Raw genomic sequence first — 19,925 nt, forward strand, 5'->3', positions numbered from 1 at the left:
TACAAAATTACTGAAACAAAAACTTTATTTCCTGTTCATGTAAAAGTAAAAAAAGAAAAATCACTAAGCAGTAATTTATGGTTTCTGAGAAAGTGAATAATTTTGTCACTTCTTAAATTAGTCACTTGTTCAGAAAGTTAGTTTGAAATCTAAATCAATATTCTTCTATGAGATGACAGGTAAGGATAATTATTGCCAATGTGGTAAAGACGGAGATTCTATGGCAATAACGTATTTACATGACAAGTGTCTTTTCATAATTTGTATTGAACTTACTGCTACTCACACAAACAAAACATCCTCAGTTATTGAAACTAAATCATAATTATTAAATAAACTGAGTGAGAAAATATACTTGAAAATATACTCCCTATATCAGTAAAGGTCTAGACTACAAGGACAAGGTTCTCTTTCTGTCAGTCAACACTTTTACTGTTCAGTGTTTGATACTACTTTTGTTGCTTCATAGCTTTTAATGTAAATAAATATAAACCACCATTGAATGTTAAACAAGTTAGAACCAATAAAACAAGACTTTCTGATCAATAATAATACACAAAAATCTGTTCAGTGTTTGATGTTACTTTTGTGGCTACATAGCTTTTCAAGTAATTAAATATAAACAACCACCAAATGTTAAACAAGTTAGAAGCAATAAAATAAAACTTTCTGATCAATAATGATAAACAAAAATCCAGTTTCATCTTTCCTAGACATTTTCCACTGGTTAGTTTCACTGTACATCACAGATTGTATATGAACAGACAATAAAATGAATATGCTGTTATAAGAACAAACAAAATTATAGTTCTATTGAAAAATAACTATATGACATACTTATGATGTCAGACATAATAAAAGAACAACTGAAACTTGATCAAAGACTTTTTTTTAAACATTTCACAACAAACTTTTCAATGCTTCACATCTAAGACATTACATAAATAATAAACCAAATAAATGTTTTTTTCCCAAACACAAAATAGATATGTAGACAATTTCATTCAGTTTGGCTAATCACTTAAAGCACAAGAACAAAAATGGGTATCAATCTCACCATAATGGTTACATAACTGCTTCAGTGAGTAAAACTAAACATGTATACATAGTGGAGGAATACTAGACATGCTACAATTCACTGGATATATAAAACTGAACGTTTAATAAATAATAATAAACAAAAATTCAGTTTCATTATTTCAACATTTTCCAATAGTCACTTTCATTGTATATCAGTGTACAAAAAGATGAAAAAAATGAAGGAGTTATACTCTCACTAGAGCAACATTTTAAGCACACACATGCACAAGAGATTTATTTTTCAGTTTTTAAAAATAAATTTCAGAAGAAAATGTTCACAACCTAAAATGTTATCAAAATACTAATTCAAATAATATATTTTCAAGCATAAAAGAAATACTACATAGAAAGTGTGCATGAAAGTGGATACAAGTTTGTTACCCATTTTTAAATGCGAAGGCAAAAAGAATTAGGGAAGGGAATTAGTATTACCTTGCTGCCAGCTTATATGGCATGAACTGTGCAACACCTTAACAAAAAAAAATACTCACAGGCAAATTCAGTTTAATTGTATCCACAGGTTCATGGAATGGCCAAGCAAACTGGTGTTTCCACACAACTTTCATTACAACCTTAAGGAGATACTGCAATTGGTTGGTGTTCCGATGTGGTTTCTCAAGTGAAGGAACAAAAGGAGGCTGAACTACACCATTCACTGGCTCTGATCCAGTCTCTTTACACATCACTGATGTATCCTTAGTGGCATTCTGATATGGAAGAGCCAGACAAGTACCCTGTATTGATGTGATTTTTAGAAGGAAGTTTAAATATAGCATTTAATTTCTCAGAACTCCACACTTCTCAGCCATATGTATGGGTTAAATTTCAAATAAACAGCTTTGCATCATTTTCTATAATACAACACCATAATTATACAAACGCAGTCAAAAATACAAGTTAACTTTCTACTTAAGAATAAACAGAAGTTTCCACATATTTATTTTCTGCTGTTTGTATGTACACATAGGGTTGTGAATAAACATAAGAACTAAATGTGTTACATCATTAGAATATATCACATACCAACAAATGCATATAGATAATTATTTTCAAAATCAAAATGTGAGACAGTTATCAGGGGTAAAATTGTTCTAAATTTTCAGCAGGACACCTCAAAATTGTCACGGACATCACCGAAAACAAGAAATCAAGTACAGACAATTGTTATATAAAACAGAATCATTTTATTTATGGCACTGAAACTATTTCAAAGCAAGTGGCAACAAGCCTTGTATCCATGAAAAATGACATCAATCAAACTCGTAGATTTAGCCATTCAACAATAAGACATCAGCTGATGTAGACTCAGTATCTCTATTGTTTCTATGTGTGCGAGTTCCATGTGGACTCACAAATCGTCTGTTTTTTTTACTGTCCTTCCACCAGGATTCTACAGACTTGCACAGTAATTCTGTGCTTGCAAGATCACAGGTCTTATTCTTTGCTAATTTTATTGTCATCAAGTCATTAAGAGAATCATTTATTAGTTTGGACTGCCAGTCATCCTTAATAACTGCCATCTTGGAAAATCCACATTCTGGTTCAGCAGATAACACGAAATCACCTGCATAAGGCATACCAAGGCCAACACTGTTGATTCAGGGAAAGGTTTACCATTCTCAACAGTAATTTGACTTAACATGTGGGCCCACAATCCACTTGCACTACTAGCCAGGGACTCATCTGATATGGCAAATCTTGTGGCTTTGAGCAGTGTTTTGTGCAAGTCAGCTTGACAAGTATCAGCTGAAATGTTGAAACCCTTAGCTTCTAGCAGAGCACCAAAGTGGTCCAATAGTGTCTGGAGCTCACTGTGGCCATAAGATGACAATGCTTCCTTGCTTTTAGGCCAGTTTCTTGGTTCAAAGATTTGAAAGGCACCAATAAAATCCTTATCAAATTCTTCAAATATCTCATTCAGATATGTGACAATTTTACCTATAAAGATGGCAGTTTCTTCAGCCACAGATTGAGCAACTGTCTTTTTTGTGGCACGTTTTGAGCCTCTGGCCCTTGTCTGACCACTAATAGAAATCACTTTTCCTCTAAGTAACCACTTGCCAGTTTGTTCACATGTTGTGAGCTCTTTAACAATTTTCTGGGATCTCTCAACATGATTTAGATTGCCCAGCTTCTCTTTGCAAACAGCAAGTTTGTCAGAAACAATGTTCACAGTAGCAGAATTGTCTTGCATTTTGAGACTAAAAGATGTCAAAACAGGCAGAAGTGCCAAAAGTATGTCCATGTACAGGATGAATTTAAGGCTTGTCAAAGTACTGTATAATCCTGTAGGTTTCTGTCCACGTTACCCTTTGTTATGCAGTTTTACTTGATACAAATGTTCCGCTAAAGCTGGCCAGTTATGAGAAACTGACTCCAGAGTGCGCTCTTTGTAGGCCACCCACTGGGTTCCTGTCTCTCTTGTTGGCTTTACCAGCTTCTTTGAGGCCAGCCCAGTTCTGTGGCAAATTGTCATAAAACTTCCATAGGTTTTCTAAAAAGGTTTGGATACTATCAAGGTAAGAAATGTCCTTGATGGTCTTCTTAATTGCAAGTTCCAATCTGTGATTAACACAGTGGATCCCTATCAAATAAGGTTTTTGCACCTTCAATCTGTTGACAAGTCCTATATTTGTGCCAAAATTGACAGCTGCCCCATCAGCTGTCACGCGCTAATTGATTCAAGCCAGTCGGAAAACTTGCCATATATGGACAATGCTGCAAGTACAAAAAATTAGTACCCAATATTAGTTACTTTCTGTAAAAATGTAAATTTGTACTTTGGAAAATTCAATTGCTCCATTATCTATTACCCTAGTTGTGTTAGGTTAAGCTTCAATTCTGTCAGTGGTAAATACATGGTTCTTCTAGGTTTAAATCAATTGAAAAATGCTTGAGTTTTCACTGATGTATATTAATAATGGAATGACTATGTAAACCTGAATTAAAACACAAATGCACATGAAATATTGTCCATTTTAATTTTTCTTAATTAGGAATTCAGGACAAATCCAGAAAATTCTCATCCCAGATAATTAAGAAACCTTTACCTGAACTAAGTGCAAGTGTTTAGAATCAGCCTTCTCAACTGACTGCAGGCACAGGAAGTGGGTTACTGGGTAACAGTCACTATCCAAGCATCTTACATAGACTATCTCCTGCTCAATGTTGGCAGTGTCTGTTGAGCCGTCAGTCATAATGCCAAAGAATAATGAGGTGTGCAGATGAGATCTGACATTAATTCTAATTGTTTCTGCAATATACTTTGTAAAGATAACTGCTTGTTTGTCATTGGCATAATGTTCTGTTAAGTTCATACCAAGGTTGTGCTCCTGCAGCAACAGAAGCTCTTGAAAATTGCTGAATGGTTTGGCATTCAAGGCCATACAAAGGGCAGTCCTGAACAGCACAAGCAAACAATCTTCCTCAGTCTGGTTAAGTTTGCTCAATTCTTCATCATGGGAGTTAAATCAGGTATTTCTTCTACTGTATTAGCTTGATAACTGCTTGTTTGTCATTGGCATAATGTTCTGTTAAGTTCATACCAAGGTTGTGCTCCTGCAGCAACAGAAGCTCTTGAAAAATTGCTGAATGGTTTGGCATTCAAGGCCATACAAAGGGCAGTCCTGAACAGCACAAGCAAACAATCTTCCTCAGTCTGGTTAAGTTTGCTCAATTCTTCATCATGGGAGTTAAATCAGGTATTTCTTCTACTGTATTAGCTTGACAACTTAGGCTGTGAGTGCAACTGTTTTCATGCCCCTTAACAGCACTTGCTCTCAGGTTGGAAGATCCTGTTATGAAGGTGTTCTTCTGCCTTCCACTACTTTGGTCATATTCCTGACAAATTGACGAAAACAACAGTCCAGTAGCATTATTATACTCCAGCTATGGTCAGCCTTTATTCCATTCATCCTGGAAACAACAAGCAGACTTAACACCAGTACTAGCAGTAACAGTTTTTGCTGTAACACTTGGGCTTTTTCACTCGGGGTTCCATAGTATTGTCTTCTGATTCATTAGTCTTGCTCATGAAGCCAAACTGAAATAGATCACGAGACTTTCCGGTTTTTATACTACCAGACACCATGGTCAGATTGTCATGAATGTTTGGCAGTCACGTGACTATCCGGGACAGCACAGATAACGCAACTTAAAGAGCGCATTTTGTGAGTGTTCACAACAGTTTTTTTAAAACTTGCTCTTTTTCTTTTTTATTGTCTTAAAATAAATCTTAAATTTTGCAAGTTATTTTCTACTCATTATAGAATATACTTTTAAGCAAAATCTTTGGGCTGTGCATACAAAGCTTTTGCCTCACTTATTTTTGAGGGGACGATGTATTTGTACCCGATATGTTAGGAATATGACCACCGGTCACGATGTCCGGAGACAGATGGGAAAGTGCGGGTCAAACTTGATTTTTTAACGGACATGCCCGGCTTTAAATAGAAAATTTCGAACCCTGATTATGTCATCAGAATTATAACTCACATGTACAAAAATATCAGCATTCTTTCACAGTTTTACTGAACAACTTTAATAATAATAATAGTTGATTACAGAATGCTTTGCCACATAAGAGGGTTAAAAATCCAAACAAGTCAAAATAGAAGTAATCACAAAAAACAAATAGAAAAGTTCCTTAGAACAAGTTTTCCTTACTATTATCAGCTTTTACATTAGCTAATGGCCCCCTCTTTGAGAAAAGGACATTTTTAAGGTCTATCTGATCATCCTAAAATCAAACATGAAAGTTAACATTTTCCACAATGGAAACTATGTTTCTGATAAACATTCATCTCAATAAGCAAACAGCTATTTTCTTCATGAAGTTGTACTTTCTGCTTTTGGGATTTGCATGCCATCAACCTTGTGAAAACCTCTAGAATTCACATGAAACACTAAGAAAGTGTAGAGAATGGGTGGAAAAATGTTCTAAAAGGTATCTACCTAAAATACCTTTTCAGGTATGGAAAATGTTAATTTCCAACATGACCATTTACCTCCTCACACAGAGCTAGAATCCCACAGTAAGATGGTAGTGAGATCAGTTCAAAACTTATCTAAATGATATCCCTTCAGCAAGCATCCAAAGGAAGCCCATAGGGTATGACACTCTATGACAAGGGCCCCCATAAGGAAACACCAATGGGAGACCACATCCCATTCAGGGATACTCTTCACTCACATTTAGGATCAAAAGAAATGAAAGGACAAGCAGAGAATACAGCCCTCGAAAGGCTAACACACAAGTAGTAAAGAGGAAGCTAAGGTGAGACTGTATTTTATGTGCACACATCTTCACAATTCAGAATGAGGACTTTTATGCATGAACATAAAAAGAGCATATGCACAAGGAGATGTGTCGCATTCCTAATGGTGAAAGGCTTTGCTGCATGATGTTTCATCATGCAATAGAAAAAAAAATTCAAGCATTTCACATTAGTTTTAAATGGAGGTTTTCACAAGTCTGATGGCATGCAAGTCTGTTAGGCAAAAAGGTTGACCTCGAGAGCAAAATAGCCATCTGCGTACAGAGGCAAGTGATCATGTAGAAATTAAAAATGAACAAATAAAATACTGTATTCAGCTTGAACACATAAAATATTTATCATGTAACAAGTTTCACTGTACCAAAGTTAAACAATAAAACATGAGGGTAAAAGTAATTTACAACTCAAATGAAACCTACTGTTGAACTATATTTTTTAGAGCTTAATTTATGCTAAAAATATTCAAGTAGTACCAATGTTTCAAAAATAACAACACAGTTGTTCTTTTACCATTCCAACTAAAATACATGAAAATGAGTAAGTAGAGATACAACAGGTATGTTATATCAAATGAGTTATGACAAAAAGAAATTGAAAATTTTATCCAACTAGAAACACTTTAGAATTATACCATCAATGAAAAATGTAAAAGCAGAATCTCAAGATACAATAAACAAACAAGCTTACCACATCATTATGTCCACTCTCATCTTGTGATCCACCCATCCTAAATACACAAAATTATGTTTTTTCAGAAAGGATGAAATCAAATTAGGATTTACAAAATAATGTCCAATGGCTCTACCAAAACAATGTAAATGAAATAATCAGTTTTATCATAATTACTTTTATATGGCACAATAAAGTGCAACATAACTACCTTCAACTTCTATCACTATAATGAAACAAAAAACAAATGAATAACCGAGGCAGCTACAAACAACATAGCTAACATACCAAATCAATATTTTTATAGCTATAACTTTAATCTATTTACTGTTCTTATTAGAAGATATCTCTCACCATAAAAACATTTAAACATTTCATGACCTAATATTCAATGAATGCACTCAAAGGGTGTGTTTTCTAATTTCAAAGCCACATTGAGCTATCTGCTGAGCCCACTGAGGGGAATTGAACTCCTGATTATAGTGTTGTAAAATCCACAGACTTACTGCTGTACTTGTGGGGGGGCTCACTTAAATGAAAAATAAAATTCATCAAGAAACAGTACCATACTGGACATACAGAATACAATGTAAACTTCATATTTCTCTAGCAATCAAAATAAACAGCTGTATTATAAAGCTTTCTTATCACTGTTGCCAACATAAAAAATGTTATTTGGTATTAAAAGTTGTAAAAATCATAGCTTGTTTGTTTAACTTATTTTCAGTGTTAAATGGTGCAGATCCTAATATTTACATAAGCCAATTTGAGGTAGACAAGTACAAGAAATGCATTTAAACAGACTCAAACTTGTCACAAACACCAAGTTTAATAGTTATTCAATACCAGTTGAGAAAATTTCCACCAGGAAACATGATAAAAAATGTGGAAAAAAATGCTAAAAGCATATTTATTTTACAATATTACCATAAAATATTTTATAAAACACAGCAAAATATAAACACTACCATTGTTATTTTATCATAACAAGGCAGAAAAAAACCTTTTAGTTGAACCTTCCTTCGATATTTTTGTTGTTGTGAGTAACAAGATCCAAGTGTTGCACCTTTAAGATTTAAACAAGTCATCTTATTATAAAATAAAGGGGTCATTCCATGTCAAATCATCCAGATTTTAGGAAATTTTCCAGGTGACCCCCTCAGAATGCCTTGAAAAAATTCACGTGTGCTCATGTACCCATATAATGAAAATTTGCCAAAGATTAGATATCTGTAATAGTTTCTGATTTACAGCCCTGTAAAATTTAATTTTTTTTTTATTTTTGGCAAATTCATTTTCGGGCAACTTTGGCTGCTTAAAGCTACAAGAGTAATGGTGGCAGAAGGCTGAAATTTGTTACACTTGCTGAATTAATCTCACAGAATTCAAAAATGGTCTCAAACCAAGTTTATCTCTCTTGAGAATTTCATAGTGAGGCTGTATAATCACCTGAAAACCCAAAATCGTAAAAAACTGATTTATTTAACAAGCCATACCTCTAACACTTAATGTGATGCAAAGCTGAACTTTGTTTACACGTCCTATAACGTATCAGTTGATAAATCATTAATTGTTGTATTTAAAAGCCTGTTAGATCTCCTGTAAAAATATTTAGTTGCATGCAACTTTTTATGAAATAGCTAAAAATAGCCCTACTTCAGGCCACATTTTGACCATGTCACCAGTTATTCAGCCTTTTCAGATTTTTACCATATATTCTTACATCTCTGAATATGATCTACAAAAAATATCAGGATGGTGTTCAACCTACTTTTTGAGTTATAGTTTTTTAAAGTATCCTCTGACCATACATTTTTTAACTTGAAAAAAAACACTTCATTCCAGGTGTGTTACTGTGTGCAGATATATCCATACAATTTTGAAATAATTTATGAATCCCATTGAAATATTCTAATCATATATTCTACCATCTCTGAACACGATCTTCAAAAAAATCAAGGTTGTGAAAAATAATAAATTATCAAATTTTAAGTGTCTCTAATATGAACCATTGGGTAAAGGACCACATTCAGGGAATTCAGTTCTTTCTTGTCAATCAGGAATCAGTCCTGCAGTAAAGTTTGATCTGCTTGAGTGCTATGAAAGACACAAAACTGTGGCAGGTATTAGGTCACATCACAGCTTTATTCTCCACTCTACCAACACATTGTACATGAGAAGACTATCAGAGGATGATGTGTACACAGTTGTAACTGTTGGTAGTAGCAGTGAAAGTGATGCTGCAGCAGCTCAAATAGAGTCTAATGATAGCAATGACAGTTATCAGCCAGGTAAATATGTGGCATGCATATACGATCAGGAATGGTATGTGGGAAACATACAAGATAGATCAGATGAACATTCTGATGTGTTGGTGTCATTTATGAAGAAATCAAGAAACAAATTGTTCTCGTAGCCTGGAAGGTCACATAAAGATGAAAGCTGGATTCCTATCCAACATATTCTTTGATAAGTGCACCTACCGTGCAAGGCAGTATTGCTCGCCACTATGTTTTAAGTCAAAGTGATCTCAACATAATCAAACTCGAATTTCGGAAATTTATTCAAGCTGACTGAACAAAGCAATGTTTGATGCTGTTGAGGCTAATTTATCACCAAAGCAGTTTTTGAAACATTTCATAGTCACGATTATTTCAGTTTGGTGTGACTATAATCTTTCTCAGTTATCCCCTGTTGTAGCACTGTGCTTTTTGTGTCTGATTTATCTTTGTATTTATTATATTATGAATCTTAAACTCAGCCATACCTGCATAACTGTAATGCATACATAATATATTTGCATTGCCATGTGATCTAACTAGTTATGCCAATAAACAGAAATGAATTAATTCTTTCTTGTTTCTTACAACTTCATTATTTAACATTGTGACAGGCTGGTTAGAATATTTCAGAATAATTCATAAAATTCTGACAGGTATTTTTCAAAATCGTATGGATATATTTGCACACAGTAACACACCTGAACTGAATTTGTTTTTAAATAACAAACGTCTGGTCAAAGGATACTTCAAGAAATTATAACTCAAAAAGTAGGTTGAACACCATCCCGATTTTTTTGTAGATCATATTCAGAGATGTAAGAATATATGGTAAATATCTGAAAAGGCTGAACAACTGGTATTTTTAGCTAAATCAAAAAAAGTTGCATGCAACTACATTTTTTTTACAGGAGATCTAATAGACTTTTAATTACAACAATTGATGATTTATAAACTGATATGTTATAGGACATGTGTAAACAAAGTTCAGCTTTGCATCACATTAAGTCTTAGAGCTATGGCTTGTTAAATAAATCAAAGTTTTTTACAGTTTTGGGTTTTCAGGTGATTATACAGCCTCACTATGAAATTCTCAAGAGAGATAAACTTGGTTTGAGACCATTTTTGAATTCTGTGAGATTAATTCAGCAAGTGTAACAAATTTCAGCCTTCTGCCACCATTACTCTTGTAGCTTTAAGCAGCCAAAGTTGCCCAAAAATGAATTTGCCAAAAATAAAAAAAAAATTCAATTTTACAGGGCTGTAAATCAGAAACTATTAGAGAAATTGATCTAACCTTTGGCAATTTTTCATTATATGGGTAGATGAGCACATGTGAATTTTTTCAAGGCATTCTGTGGGGGTCACCTGCAGCCCCCTGCATGAGTTGACATGGAATGACCCAAAGGCTAATGCTTTTCATTACTACTTCTACTTTATGTAAAGACCAAGACTTGAGATGAATTATGTTGTGTACCTGCATGTTGCCTGTTCTATATTTCCTTATTATTTTTTATTAATACACTAGAAATAGTAATATTATTTATTCATAAATGTAACAAAAGATTTGTTAATATTACAATAATCTTTCTGCAATGATTGGCTTAAAATACAATGGCTAAATAATAAAGAAATAAATAAATTATGCTAATCTCGTACAGTTTACTTTGTGATTAAACACAAAGTGACACAATGGACTATTTGTGCTCTGCCTACCACGAACACTGAAACCTGGTTTCTAGCACTGCAAGTCCACAAACTTACTACTGTGTCCCAGGAGGCCTGTAAAGTTGAACTTCAAAATTAGTATGCGCATAATAAAACTAACAATTATAATTAAATTTAATGTAGTCATTGTATCATTTAATAACAATTATATTATAATTAATGAATATTCTATTTGTAAAACTTATCAATGGAAAACAAACAGTACAAAGAAGAAAAATCAACACTGACAATACTAAACAGACTTATTTCTCCTATACATGAACAGAGATTCAATTAAACCATTATTTGTTTGTTTTTAATTAAATACAAAGCTACACAAAGGTTATCTGGATCAAATTTAAAGAAAGTCCATAACAGAAATCTACAAAATTTGTAATTTTGGGACAAGGACAGAGGGTGTCTTACAGTTGAAAGTTGAAAACACAGATTCACTACAACTGTTTCTTACTTCTGCTTATTTTAAGCACAAGGTCAAAATATACACCAACCACTGGTTCTAGGCATAAGGTCAAAAGCCTACTGTGACTTAATTTATAATTCCTACAACCATCCACTTGAAAACTGTGGTTCAATTTAGATAAATGCCAATGACTTTAACAAAATTCAATTTTCTCTCTCTCTCTCTCTCTTGTAACATCTTTGTTAGTTTTAGCAACCTTTTTATGTTTACTGTAATAAATTTAATACATCACAGTTCATCATCATGTTTATTTGAACCAAACAGATCAATAAAACCATGAAAAGATAATGTAACATTTCTACCAACAAATTATTAATGTTCTTAATCAACTGTAAAGAAAGTGAAAGTAGCAAATACAATAGAGTAGCTTCCCTAAAATGAGGTCACACTGGTCACATACACCCAGAAGCATGATCTTTGGTACTGTGCATCAAAAGCACAAGTGTCATGTCCTAGTACTATAGTTTCTAATAAACCTTCTAATCACCACTTAGTTTTTTCAGATTTTTTCCCCATTGACACCACTATGCCACATTCACTTAGACAGTTCCACTGTAATTTCTATATTAATATTAAACCATGAATGCTAACTGACAATGTTTTCATGCAGCTAAACCTCCACCCACTTATATAGCTTGTTTCACAACTCTCCTTTTTCATTTTAACACTAAGTTCAGCTTCAATATTTTCAGCATTCAGTAAAATTCAAATAACCTTCATTGACAGTAATATTTCATAGTGATCCAGCTGTTTTGTTGCACCTTTATTATGAAAGCAGATTTCAACAGTTTATGATTTTAACTGTGTTATTTTTTGCAACAAAAAACCGAGATGTCACTGGAAAAGAAAATATAGAAATATTGAAATATTTTAGTCCAAAAAAATAAAAAAAGGAATATAGGACAAAACCAATACATTACCCAAAGAAAGAAGTCTTGAAACCTAAGTATCAATCTCTAATACTACTATTTCCTAAGATTTGGTTTAACAATACAAATGTTAACTATTTTATACTCACTTAAATATGTTCAGTGCTTCGTATCTTGAAATCAGGTATTATTACAATATTCCCCAAGGCAATGAAATACTACACCTGCAAGCTGCAGAAAAAGAAAGTTATTATATATAACATCAAAGACCAACATTACACAACAGAAGAAAACCAACAAAAAAGACAAAAACATTCTACGAAAAGAAACATAAAAAATTACAACAACCAAACTACCTTAGGTCATTACTGAAATCAAAAACTTTCTTTTAAACTAAACCCACATCACGTTAAAGCGACTAGTTTTAAAATAAACCCATATTATGTTAATCCGTGATGATGAGAAAACCCACTTGTAGAGAAAAACATATGTAAAATCGGCTGGTATGGGCTGAGAAATTTTTTTTATGTAGAGGAGCGAACAACGTTTCGACCTTCGATGACCGAAGGTCAAAACATTGTTCACTCCTCTACATAAAAAAAGTTTCTCAACCCATACCAGCCAGTTTTACATATATATTTTTCCATATCATGTTGAAGGAATTAGTTTTCAAGTCAAGTGAGAAAAGATATACTTTGTATAGAATAGTTTCAGTTAATTTTGTTTTTTACATAGTCATAACCATTACCTCCTAGTTAAAAAAAACAGCATACATTTCCATTTATTATGAGCCCCCCCCCCAAAGAATTAAGGGATTTGCTTTATTTGTATATTTTGCTTGAAGAATTGAGCTACTAAACAATAGTGTCCCACACACATCCATAATTAAACAAATTAAACAAAATTAAAATCTAAACAAGTTTCTAGCATTTCTGAAATGATCACTGCACTGAATAATAACAACAAAAGAACCAGATACAAGTCAGAAATAACTGTCACAGAACTTTTGTTTCCCATGTTTAACACTATGATGTTTAAGTAAACAAAATTTCAAAGCAGTGATACCTATCATTTTTGAACAAGAAAACAAACAAAAACTAACTAAAATTCACAGATATGTAATTTTTCAACTCAGTACTTTCACTAACATAACTTACTGAAATTACAGATGTTAAATTTTCTTAACCTGGAAGTGTATTTTAGTTAAATACTCACCTATCCGTATCACAAAGAGCTTTTTACAACATCTGTGCACCAAGTTGTAATTTATTCTATGTCATGAAACTTATATAATAAAGCTCCTATTCATACAAATGTCTGTGCATCTTGCACCATTCTGTTTAAATTTCACACAAAGCTACACAAGGGCTATCTGTGCTAGCCATTCCTAATTTAGCAGTGTTAAGACTAGAGGGAAGGAAGCTAGTCATCACAACCCACCCTCAACTCTTGGGCTACTCTTTTACCAAATAGTGGGACTGACTGTCACATTATAATGCCCCCACAGCTGAAAGGGTGAGCATGTTTGGTGTGACAGGGATATGAACCCACGACTCTCAGATTATGAGCCGAGTGCCTTAACCACCTGACCATGCTGGGCCAGGAAGGAAGGATAGCACATATTGCAAAATGAGCATCTACTTGAAATACATCTTTGGGTTAAAAAAATATCAGCTTCAGAAATCTCATCTCTATGCACCAGAAAGAACTAAAATGTTGCTTAATAGTTTTGACTTCTAATATCTACACAATCAGTATGATTTTCAGTAAAAATGTTATAGCACTGTTAGACATTAAGAGTGCACATATGATATTCAAATGGACAACTTAAAAAAGAAATTGCAGTTTAAATATTTTAAAATACTTGACATTATCTGATGCATTTTAAATAAAGCTTATGCTTTTGAAAATTTACAAGGTAGCAAAACATTTTCACAACAATGCAGCAATACTGTATGTTTTGCAATAAATTATAGCCTAAATAATGTGTTTAGATTGTTTACAGTGTAACAATCTGTTATTTCAATTACTTAATGAATAAAAATACATAACTGATCAGTAGTTATAAGACTTCTAAGACGTGTTGACATGGGCTTTTCGCCAACCTCCTTCAATGTTATAGAAATGGAAATTGAAAATATTTTTCTAAAACACAAAATCTTTTAGAAAATCTATACACTCTGAAAATATTAAAAGACTATTTTAATTACAATATGTAACTTTATCATTAAATTTTTTATTAGGGCAATACTGATATTTTTCAAACTTGAATACCATGCGAAACCAAAAAGGACAAAGGTCGACTAACTTTCATATAAAGTACAAACTACAAGTTCAATGATTTTCAGTGGTATATTGTTTTCCCAGAAGTTTCAAGGTATATTACAATGATTTTTTGTTTTCTTTACTTTTTAACCATAAGAAGACTTGATTTATATTGCAAGCTTTATGAAATTTACTTACATATCAACATATAGACCAGTGGTTTCCAACCTTTTTTATGCCCCTCACGTCTAAAAAATTTTAATATGTTCTTGCACCCCTCACAGTAATTTAAGAATAAAGGTGAAGGTGACCAAAACAAATTTTTATAATTAGTTTTTAATGATATTTAAACAAAAACGAAACATTTGAAAAAGAAAAAATATTATAACATACTAAAATATGCACAAACCCTACATGGCCCACAAAAAAATAAATTTTCATCCATGCATGAAGTGAAATTTCTTTGAATTTGAAATGTTCAAATGTTCATAAGCCAATTTAAATTTAATGACTCTTTTGTTCCTGTTTATTTCTTACGAGCTTTTCAAAGCGTGGCACTTTGTTGCTGATAGCAATCCGCAAGTCTGCCTGTGCACCCAAGCGATTTCTAGATTTTGTCTTGATTGACAAAAGAGCACTAAATCCAAACTCCAAAGTATGTCGTTGCGAATGGGATGAGCACATTTAGTGTTTTTTCACAAAGTCTTGGAAACATGTCCATTGCCGAACACCAATATTGTTCCAAAGTTTTGCTTTCAAACTGCATTTCAAGAACTCAATTTCTGTGTAGTTCGATAAGATCTTCTTCATCATCCAATATCTTATCCATATTGAAGGAGTATGGATTCATATTCCATTCTTCAGAAGTTTCTAGTTCTCTTTCAAAATATCCATCAAATGACTTTGATAGTATTTCCAAATGATCCACAATTTCTTCACACACACATGGAACTAGGGACTCATCCTCACCTACCATTACTTCAAGTGATGGAAAATTTGAAAGATTCCCTCTTTTAACTCGTTGACACCAAAAATGTAACTTTTCTTTGAAGGCATTTAACTTTTTGCAGCATTTCAATATGTTTATGTTTGTCCTTGAAGAGATACACTCAGGTCATTCATACAAGTGAAAATATCACTCAAATAGGCTAGCATTTGGTTGAATTCTTATGATCCTATTTCTCCGGGCAGATCATAGTCATTTTCCTTCAGAAAAGTTTTGACTTCTTCTCGCAGTTCAAAGAAGCACGTTAAAGCTCTCTCACGTGACAGCCAGCGAACTTCTGTGTGGAAAAGCAAAATTGAATGCTCACTTCCAAAATCTTCACAAAGCGACTTGAAGAGGCAGTGGTTCAGAGCACAACCCCTAATCCAGTTGATGATCTTCACAGAAGTGTCAAGGGTGTTTTTGATGCCAAAGCATGTCGATGAAGAAAACAGTGAGTTTCTTGCAAGTGCAGAATCTCTTGTTTCATCAGTGCAAAAAATCCTGATTTATTTCCTAACATAGCAGAGGCATCATTGGTACACACAGAACCGATAATTCAGATATCTAAATCATATTTCGCAAAGAAGTTCTTCACACACTGGAAGACATCTTTCCCTTTTGTGGTTGTTTTCAGATCTTCACAGACAGGAAATCTTCCATCGTGGCACCATCATGGACATACCTCACTAGCGCGATACGTTGACTGCAATTTGCAACATCAGTTGTTTCGTCCAATTGGAGAGATTTTCAAAGGACTAGCCCTGATGTGTGCAATAACTTGGTCCAAAATGTCCGAACTCAAATCATCAATTCGGTTTTGAATAACATCATTTGATAACGGCACTAATTTAAGCTTGTTTGAGGCTTCTTTTCCCAGAACAATTGTTGCCATTTCTAATGGACATGATTTTATCACCTCTTCTGCAATTGCATAGGGCTTCTTTGATTTGACTACTTTATACACCACATGGTATGAAGCCATCAGTAGTGGTTTGTCAGCAGATATAAAACCTAAATTTGGAAGGGTTGCTCGAGAAACAAAGTGGGCTCTTCTATCTTTCAACAATTCAACATCATGGCCTGCAAAAGCTGCTCCACCATGCCGGCTGTTGAAGTGTTCCTGCAGCTTAGATGGCTTCAAATCTGCATTTGAAAGAACAGCATCACAAAGCATGCACTGGGGTTTTTGCAGATCCTCAGTTGTCCCGATGCAAGTGAAACCAAACTTCACATAATCATCATTCCATTTCCTTTTCTTTGACATAATGAAGTTTTTTTGCATGAACACAGAATCAATAATGCACTGACTACCATAGCATCATGCATGGGTTTATAATACACTGCAAAACTTTCTAGAACATTCTCGAATATACGTCACATGACGTCATTAATTAATTCTGAATACTTCTGGAAGTTTCTGAAGTCACGATCATGTGAATACATAACATAAATAAATAATAGACACTTTAAGACGGCATCCACGAATGTAACTGAATTAGTTGTGCCAAGTATTTAGGTCATGTTTATGTTTCATGTGTTGTTTGTTTACAGTTGTACATTAAGATTTCGGTCTGCGCCTGTGACGGCAGAAAAAATAGTTTATCGTAACAAGGTAAAAAGCTGCATCTGTAACAAGAAAAATAAGAAAAAATCGAACGTAATTTTTTAATATATAGGACAGTATCCTTAATATAAAACCAAAAAAAAAAAAAACTGAAATGTTATCTCACACTCCCTGGAACGCTATCTCGCACCCCTGATTGGGAACCACTGGTGTAGACCATTTAGCACAAAAAGTACTAGCACAATCATTAGATTTGACACAGTTGTTTAATGTAAACTACTATTAAATTTTATGGTTCGATGAATCAGTAAAGTAAAACCTAAATCTAAATACCAAACATTTGTTATTTGCATCAAATCTGACAACAGACAATAATACTGAAGAAGAGGCGACTGACAGGAAAGAAGTAGATGGGTTTGTGTGCATAATTTGTAACACTGGTCTGTCCAAAACCTATCAATAATTATTCAAAATGTCTCTTAATAGTTTTCAATGGAGAGCTTTGAAACTGTGTGTAATGAATTTATGAGGGAAGGCATACAATCAAATATTTTTGTATTTTTGAATATTTTAGTTTTCTTTCAATTTTGACAACCAATACAACCTGGATTACTTCAGAGCCTGTCTTCTACAAATTTAGTTCATGATGTGTGAATTTTGGTTTTAACATGGTATACAAGTGAAAGATATTGAAATGCACACAACTTAAAAAGGCAGGCCATATGCATGAAAAATAATCCTAAAGTTAGCATTAACCTAATAAACTCCACATCAACAAAACCAGTTGAGATTTTCCAAAATGCCAATTATGAAATTTTTAAGCAAATAAAATGAGAACTGTCTTCCAGTTAACCATTTTCAGGACTTCATGTTCATTGCAAAAAGCTACAAGGGAAAGCACTAAAAGGAACCACATGGCAAAATTTCTAAAACATGATCTCAACAAGCCAGGAGAGCCAAGGTATGTTGGAAGTCAATACTTTTCCCTTGGACTCTATTTAATGTTTTTTGTTTTTTTTTAACTAAAAATAATACATATAATGCTGGATATTTGGCAAAAATCATCTACCAGCTTGGAAGAATATCAAATAACACTACATAACACAAATTTTGTTCCTTGATAGTGCGTGTTATTTCTTAATTGCTTATGTTGTAAAAGTAAACGTGATGAGGAACTTTATTTGGGGGCTGTTAGGTGAAAGTGATTTACATTACAGTCGCAAATCTCAAAACTACTCACTTCTAAACGTTTTTGTATAACTTTAGTACAAATACATGTAAATTTTGATTCATATGTTGTTTTATTCAGACCTTATGTAAATGAAAATGTGCAAATCTGCCAGTTTTTACATAGAAAATAGGTTAATTTCTAAATTTCATTATACAGGTCACAAAAGCAAAGTTTGAAGAGAAAAATAGGTCTTTTTCATTTACTTTAGGCTTAAGCAATTTGGGAAATAACACTTTCTGTCCAGGAACAAGAAATAGCAAGAAATTTTGTTACACAGTGTAATGATAAAATATTAGAAAAATGATTAGGTAGAAAAAAAAAGTGTGACAAATCATACTGTGGGAGATGTGCAAGATGAAAGACTGATGTTAGTAGATTATTGTCATGAATAATTTAAATATTTTATATTCACACTTTGTAAACTATCCTTTTCTTTATGTCAGAGAAAACCTGTCCAATAAATTTATGAGAATGAAAAAAGACAAAGACATTATTTTATCACATAATGGTAAAAACTGGGTTTTATAAGAATTGATATTTCACTATAAAATGTTGGCATAATGAAGGTAAGAATGTATCAATATGCAACATAAAACCACAATGCTTCCAGAAGTTCACAACTTAAACCTTTAAATGTTGCAGCAACAATCACCGTCACAACACAAAATTGTTAGCTGGATATAATCCAATACTGAAGATGGTGGAAGAGTCAGTGATGGGAAATAAAATACACTCCTTTGTAAAAAAGAGCACCAGAAACACAAAGCCTATGGAGTGTGACATCCAAGAAGTGGGGAACAGCTCTCTGTGGGACAATGCATTTATCTCAAGCAGGGAATACTCTTTGTCCAACAATCATAGTCACAAGTATCTTTTATTAGATGCTAACATGTTACTACCAAATGGCAAATTAATGTTACATTGTCATAAAGTCAGGGTGCAATACACAATGGTGCAATATGGCTAGAGTTAAATATTAGGTGCAAGGAGTAGCATTCTATACTTGTGTTACATGGTAAACTCAAGACCCATAAGATGGACTTAAATGCTGAGAATAGTTTCACTCACATTTAAGTGCACTTTTCAATTTTAATTTTTTTTTATTTTTCTGTCCTTTGAAAAGGATTTTTCCTCAGAAACTAACATCCCATTTACTGATTTTCAAGCTTTTTTCATTTATTTTCCATTTACTTTTTGAAACTTATATCTCTTGGACAGCTACAAAAATCTTCAATAAAAACACACAAGATAACTTGAGGTAAGCCTGTAACAGTTCACACAGCTAGAATGGGTAACAGAAAACTAGAACAAATCAAATATACAATAAAGGAATGCACATTCAGTACAAAACAACCACAATTTGAAATTTGTTAAGAATTATTAGCAAAGGTATCTTGTTGATGTGTGAAATTGTTTTTTTGTATCACAGTGGTTGTAAATGATTTTTTTAAATTAAGTTCACCAAATTAAATGGTCATGAAATCAGATAAGCTTACTTAAGCTTATCAGACATGGT

At 33.2% G+C, this 19,925-nt stretch overlaps 1 protein-coding gene across 3 annotated transcripts in view; it reads right to left on the reverse strand.

Annotated features, from left to right (window-relative positions):
* LOC143228897 (bromodomain-containing protein 3-like) overlaps positions 1 to 19,925 on the reverse strand; it is a 111,032-nt gene that overhangs the window by 83,610 nt on the left and 7,497 nt on the right. For 2 of the 3 annotated variants that reach the window (XM_076460332.1, XM_076460333.1), the window contains exons 2-4: positions 12,511 to 12,592; positions 7,044 to 7,083; positions 1,572 to 1,814 (exon numbers count right to left, since the gene is read on the reverse strand). In XM_076460332.1, coding sequence (XP_076316447.1) covers positions 1,572 to 1,814; positions 7,044 to 7,082 — 282 coding nt within the window. In that variant the 5' untranslated portion in view covers position 7,083; positions 12,511 to 12,592. The remainder of the gene's footprint in view (positions 1 to 1,571; positions 1,815 to 7,043; positions 7,084 to 12,510; positions 12,593 to 19,925) is intronic. The other variant, XM_076460334.1, reaches the window with a different exon arrangement.

This window comes from Tachypleus tridentatus, chromosome 10, assembly GCF_004210375.1.
Source record: "Tachypleus tridentatus isolate NWPU-2018 chromosome 10, ASM421037v1, whole genome shotgun sequence".
Classification (NCBI taxonomy): Eukaryota; Metazoa; Arthropoda; class Merostomata; order Xiphosura; family Limulidae; genus Tachypleus; species Tachypleus tridentatus.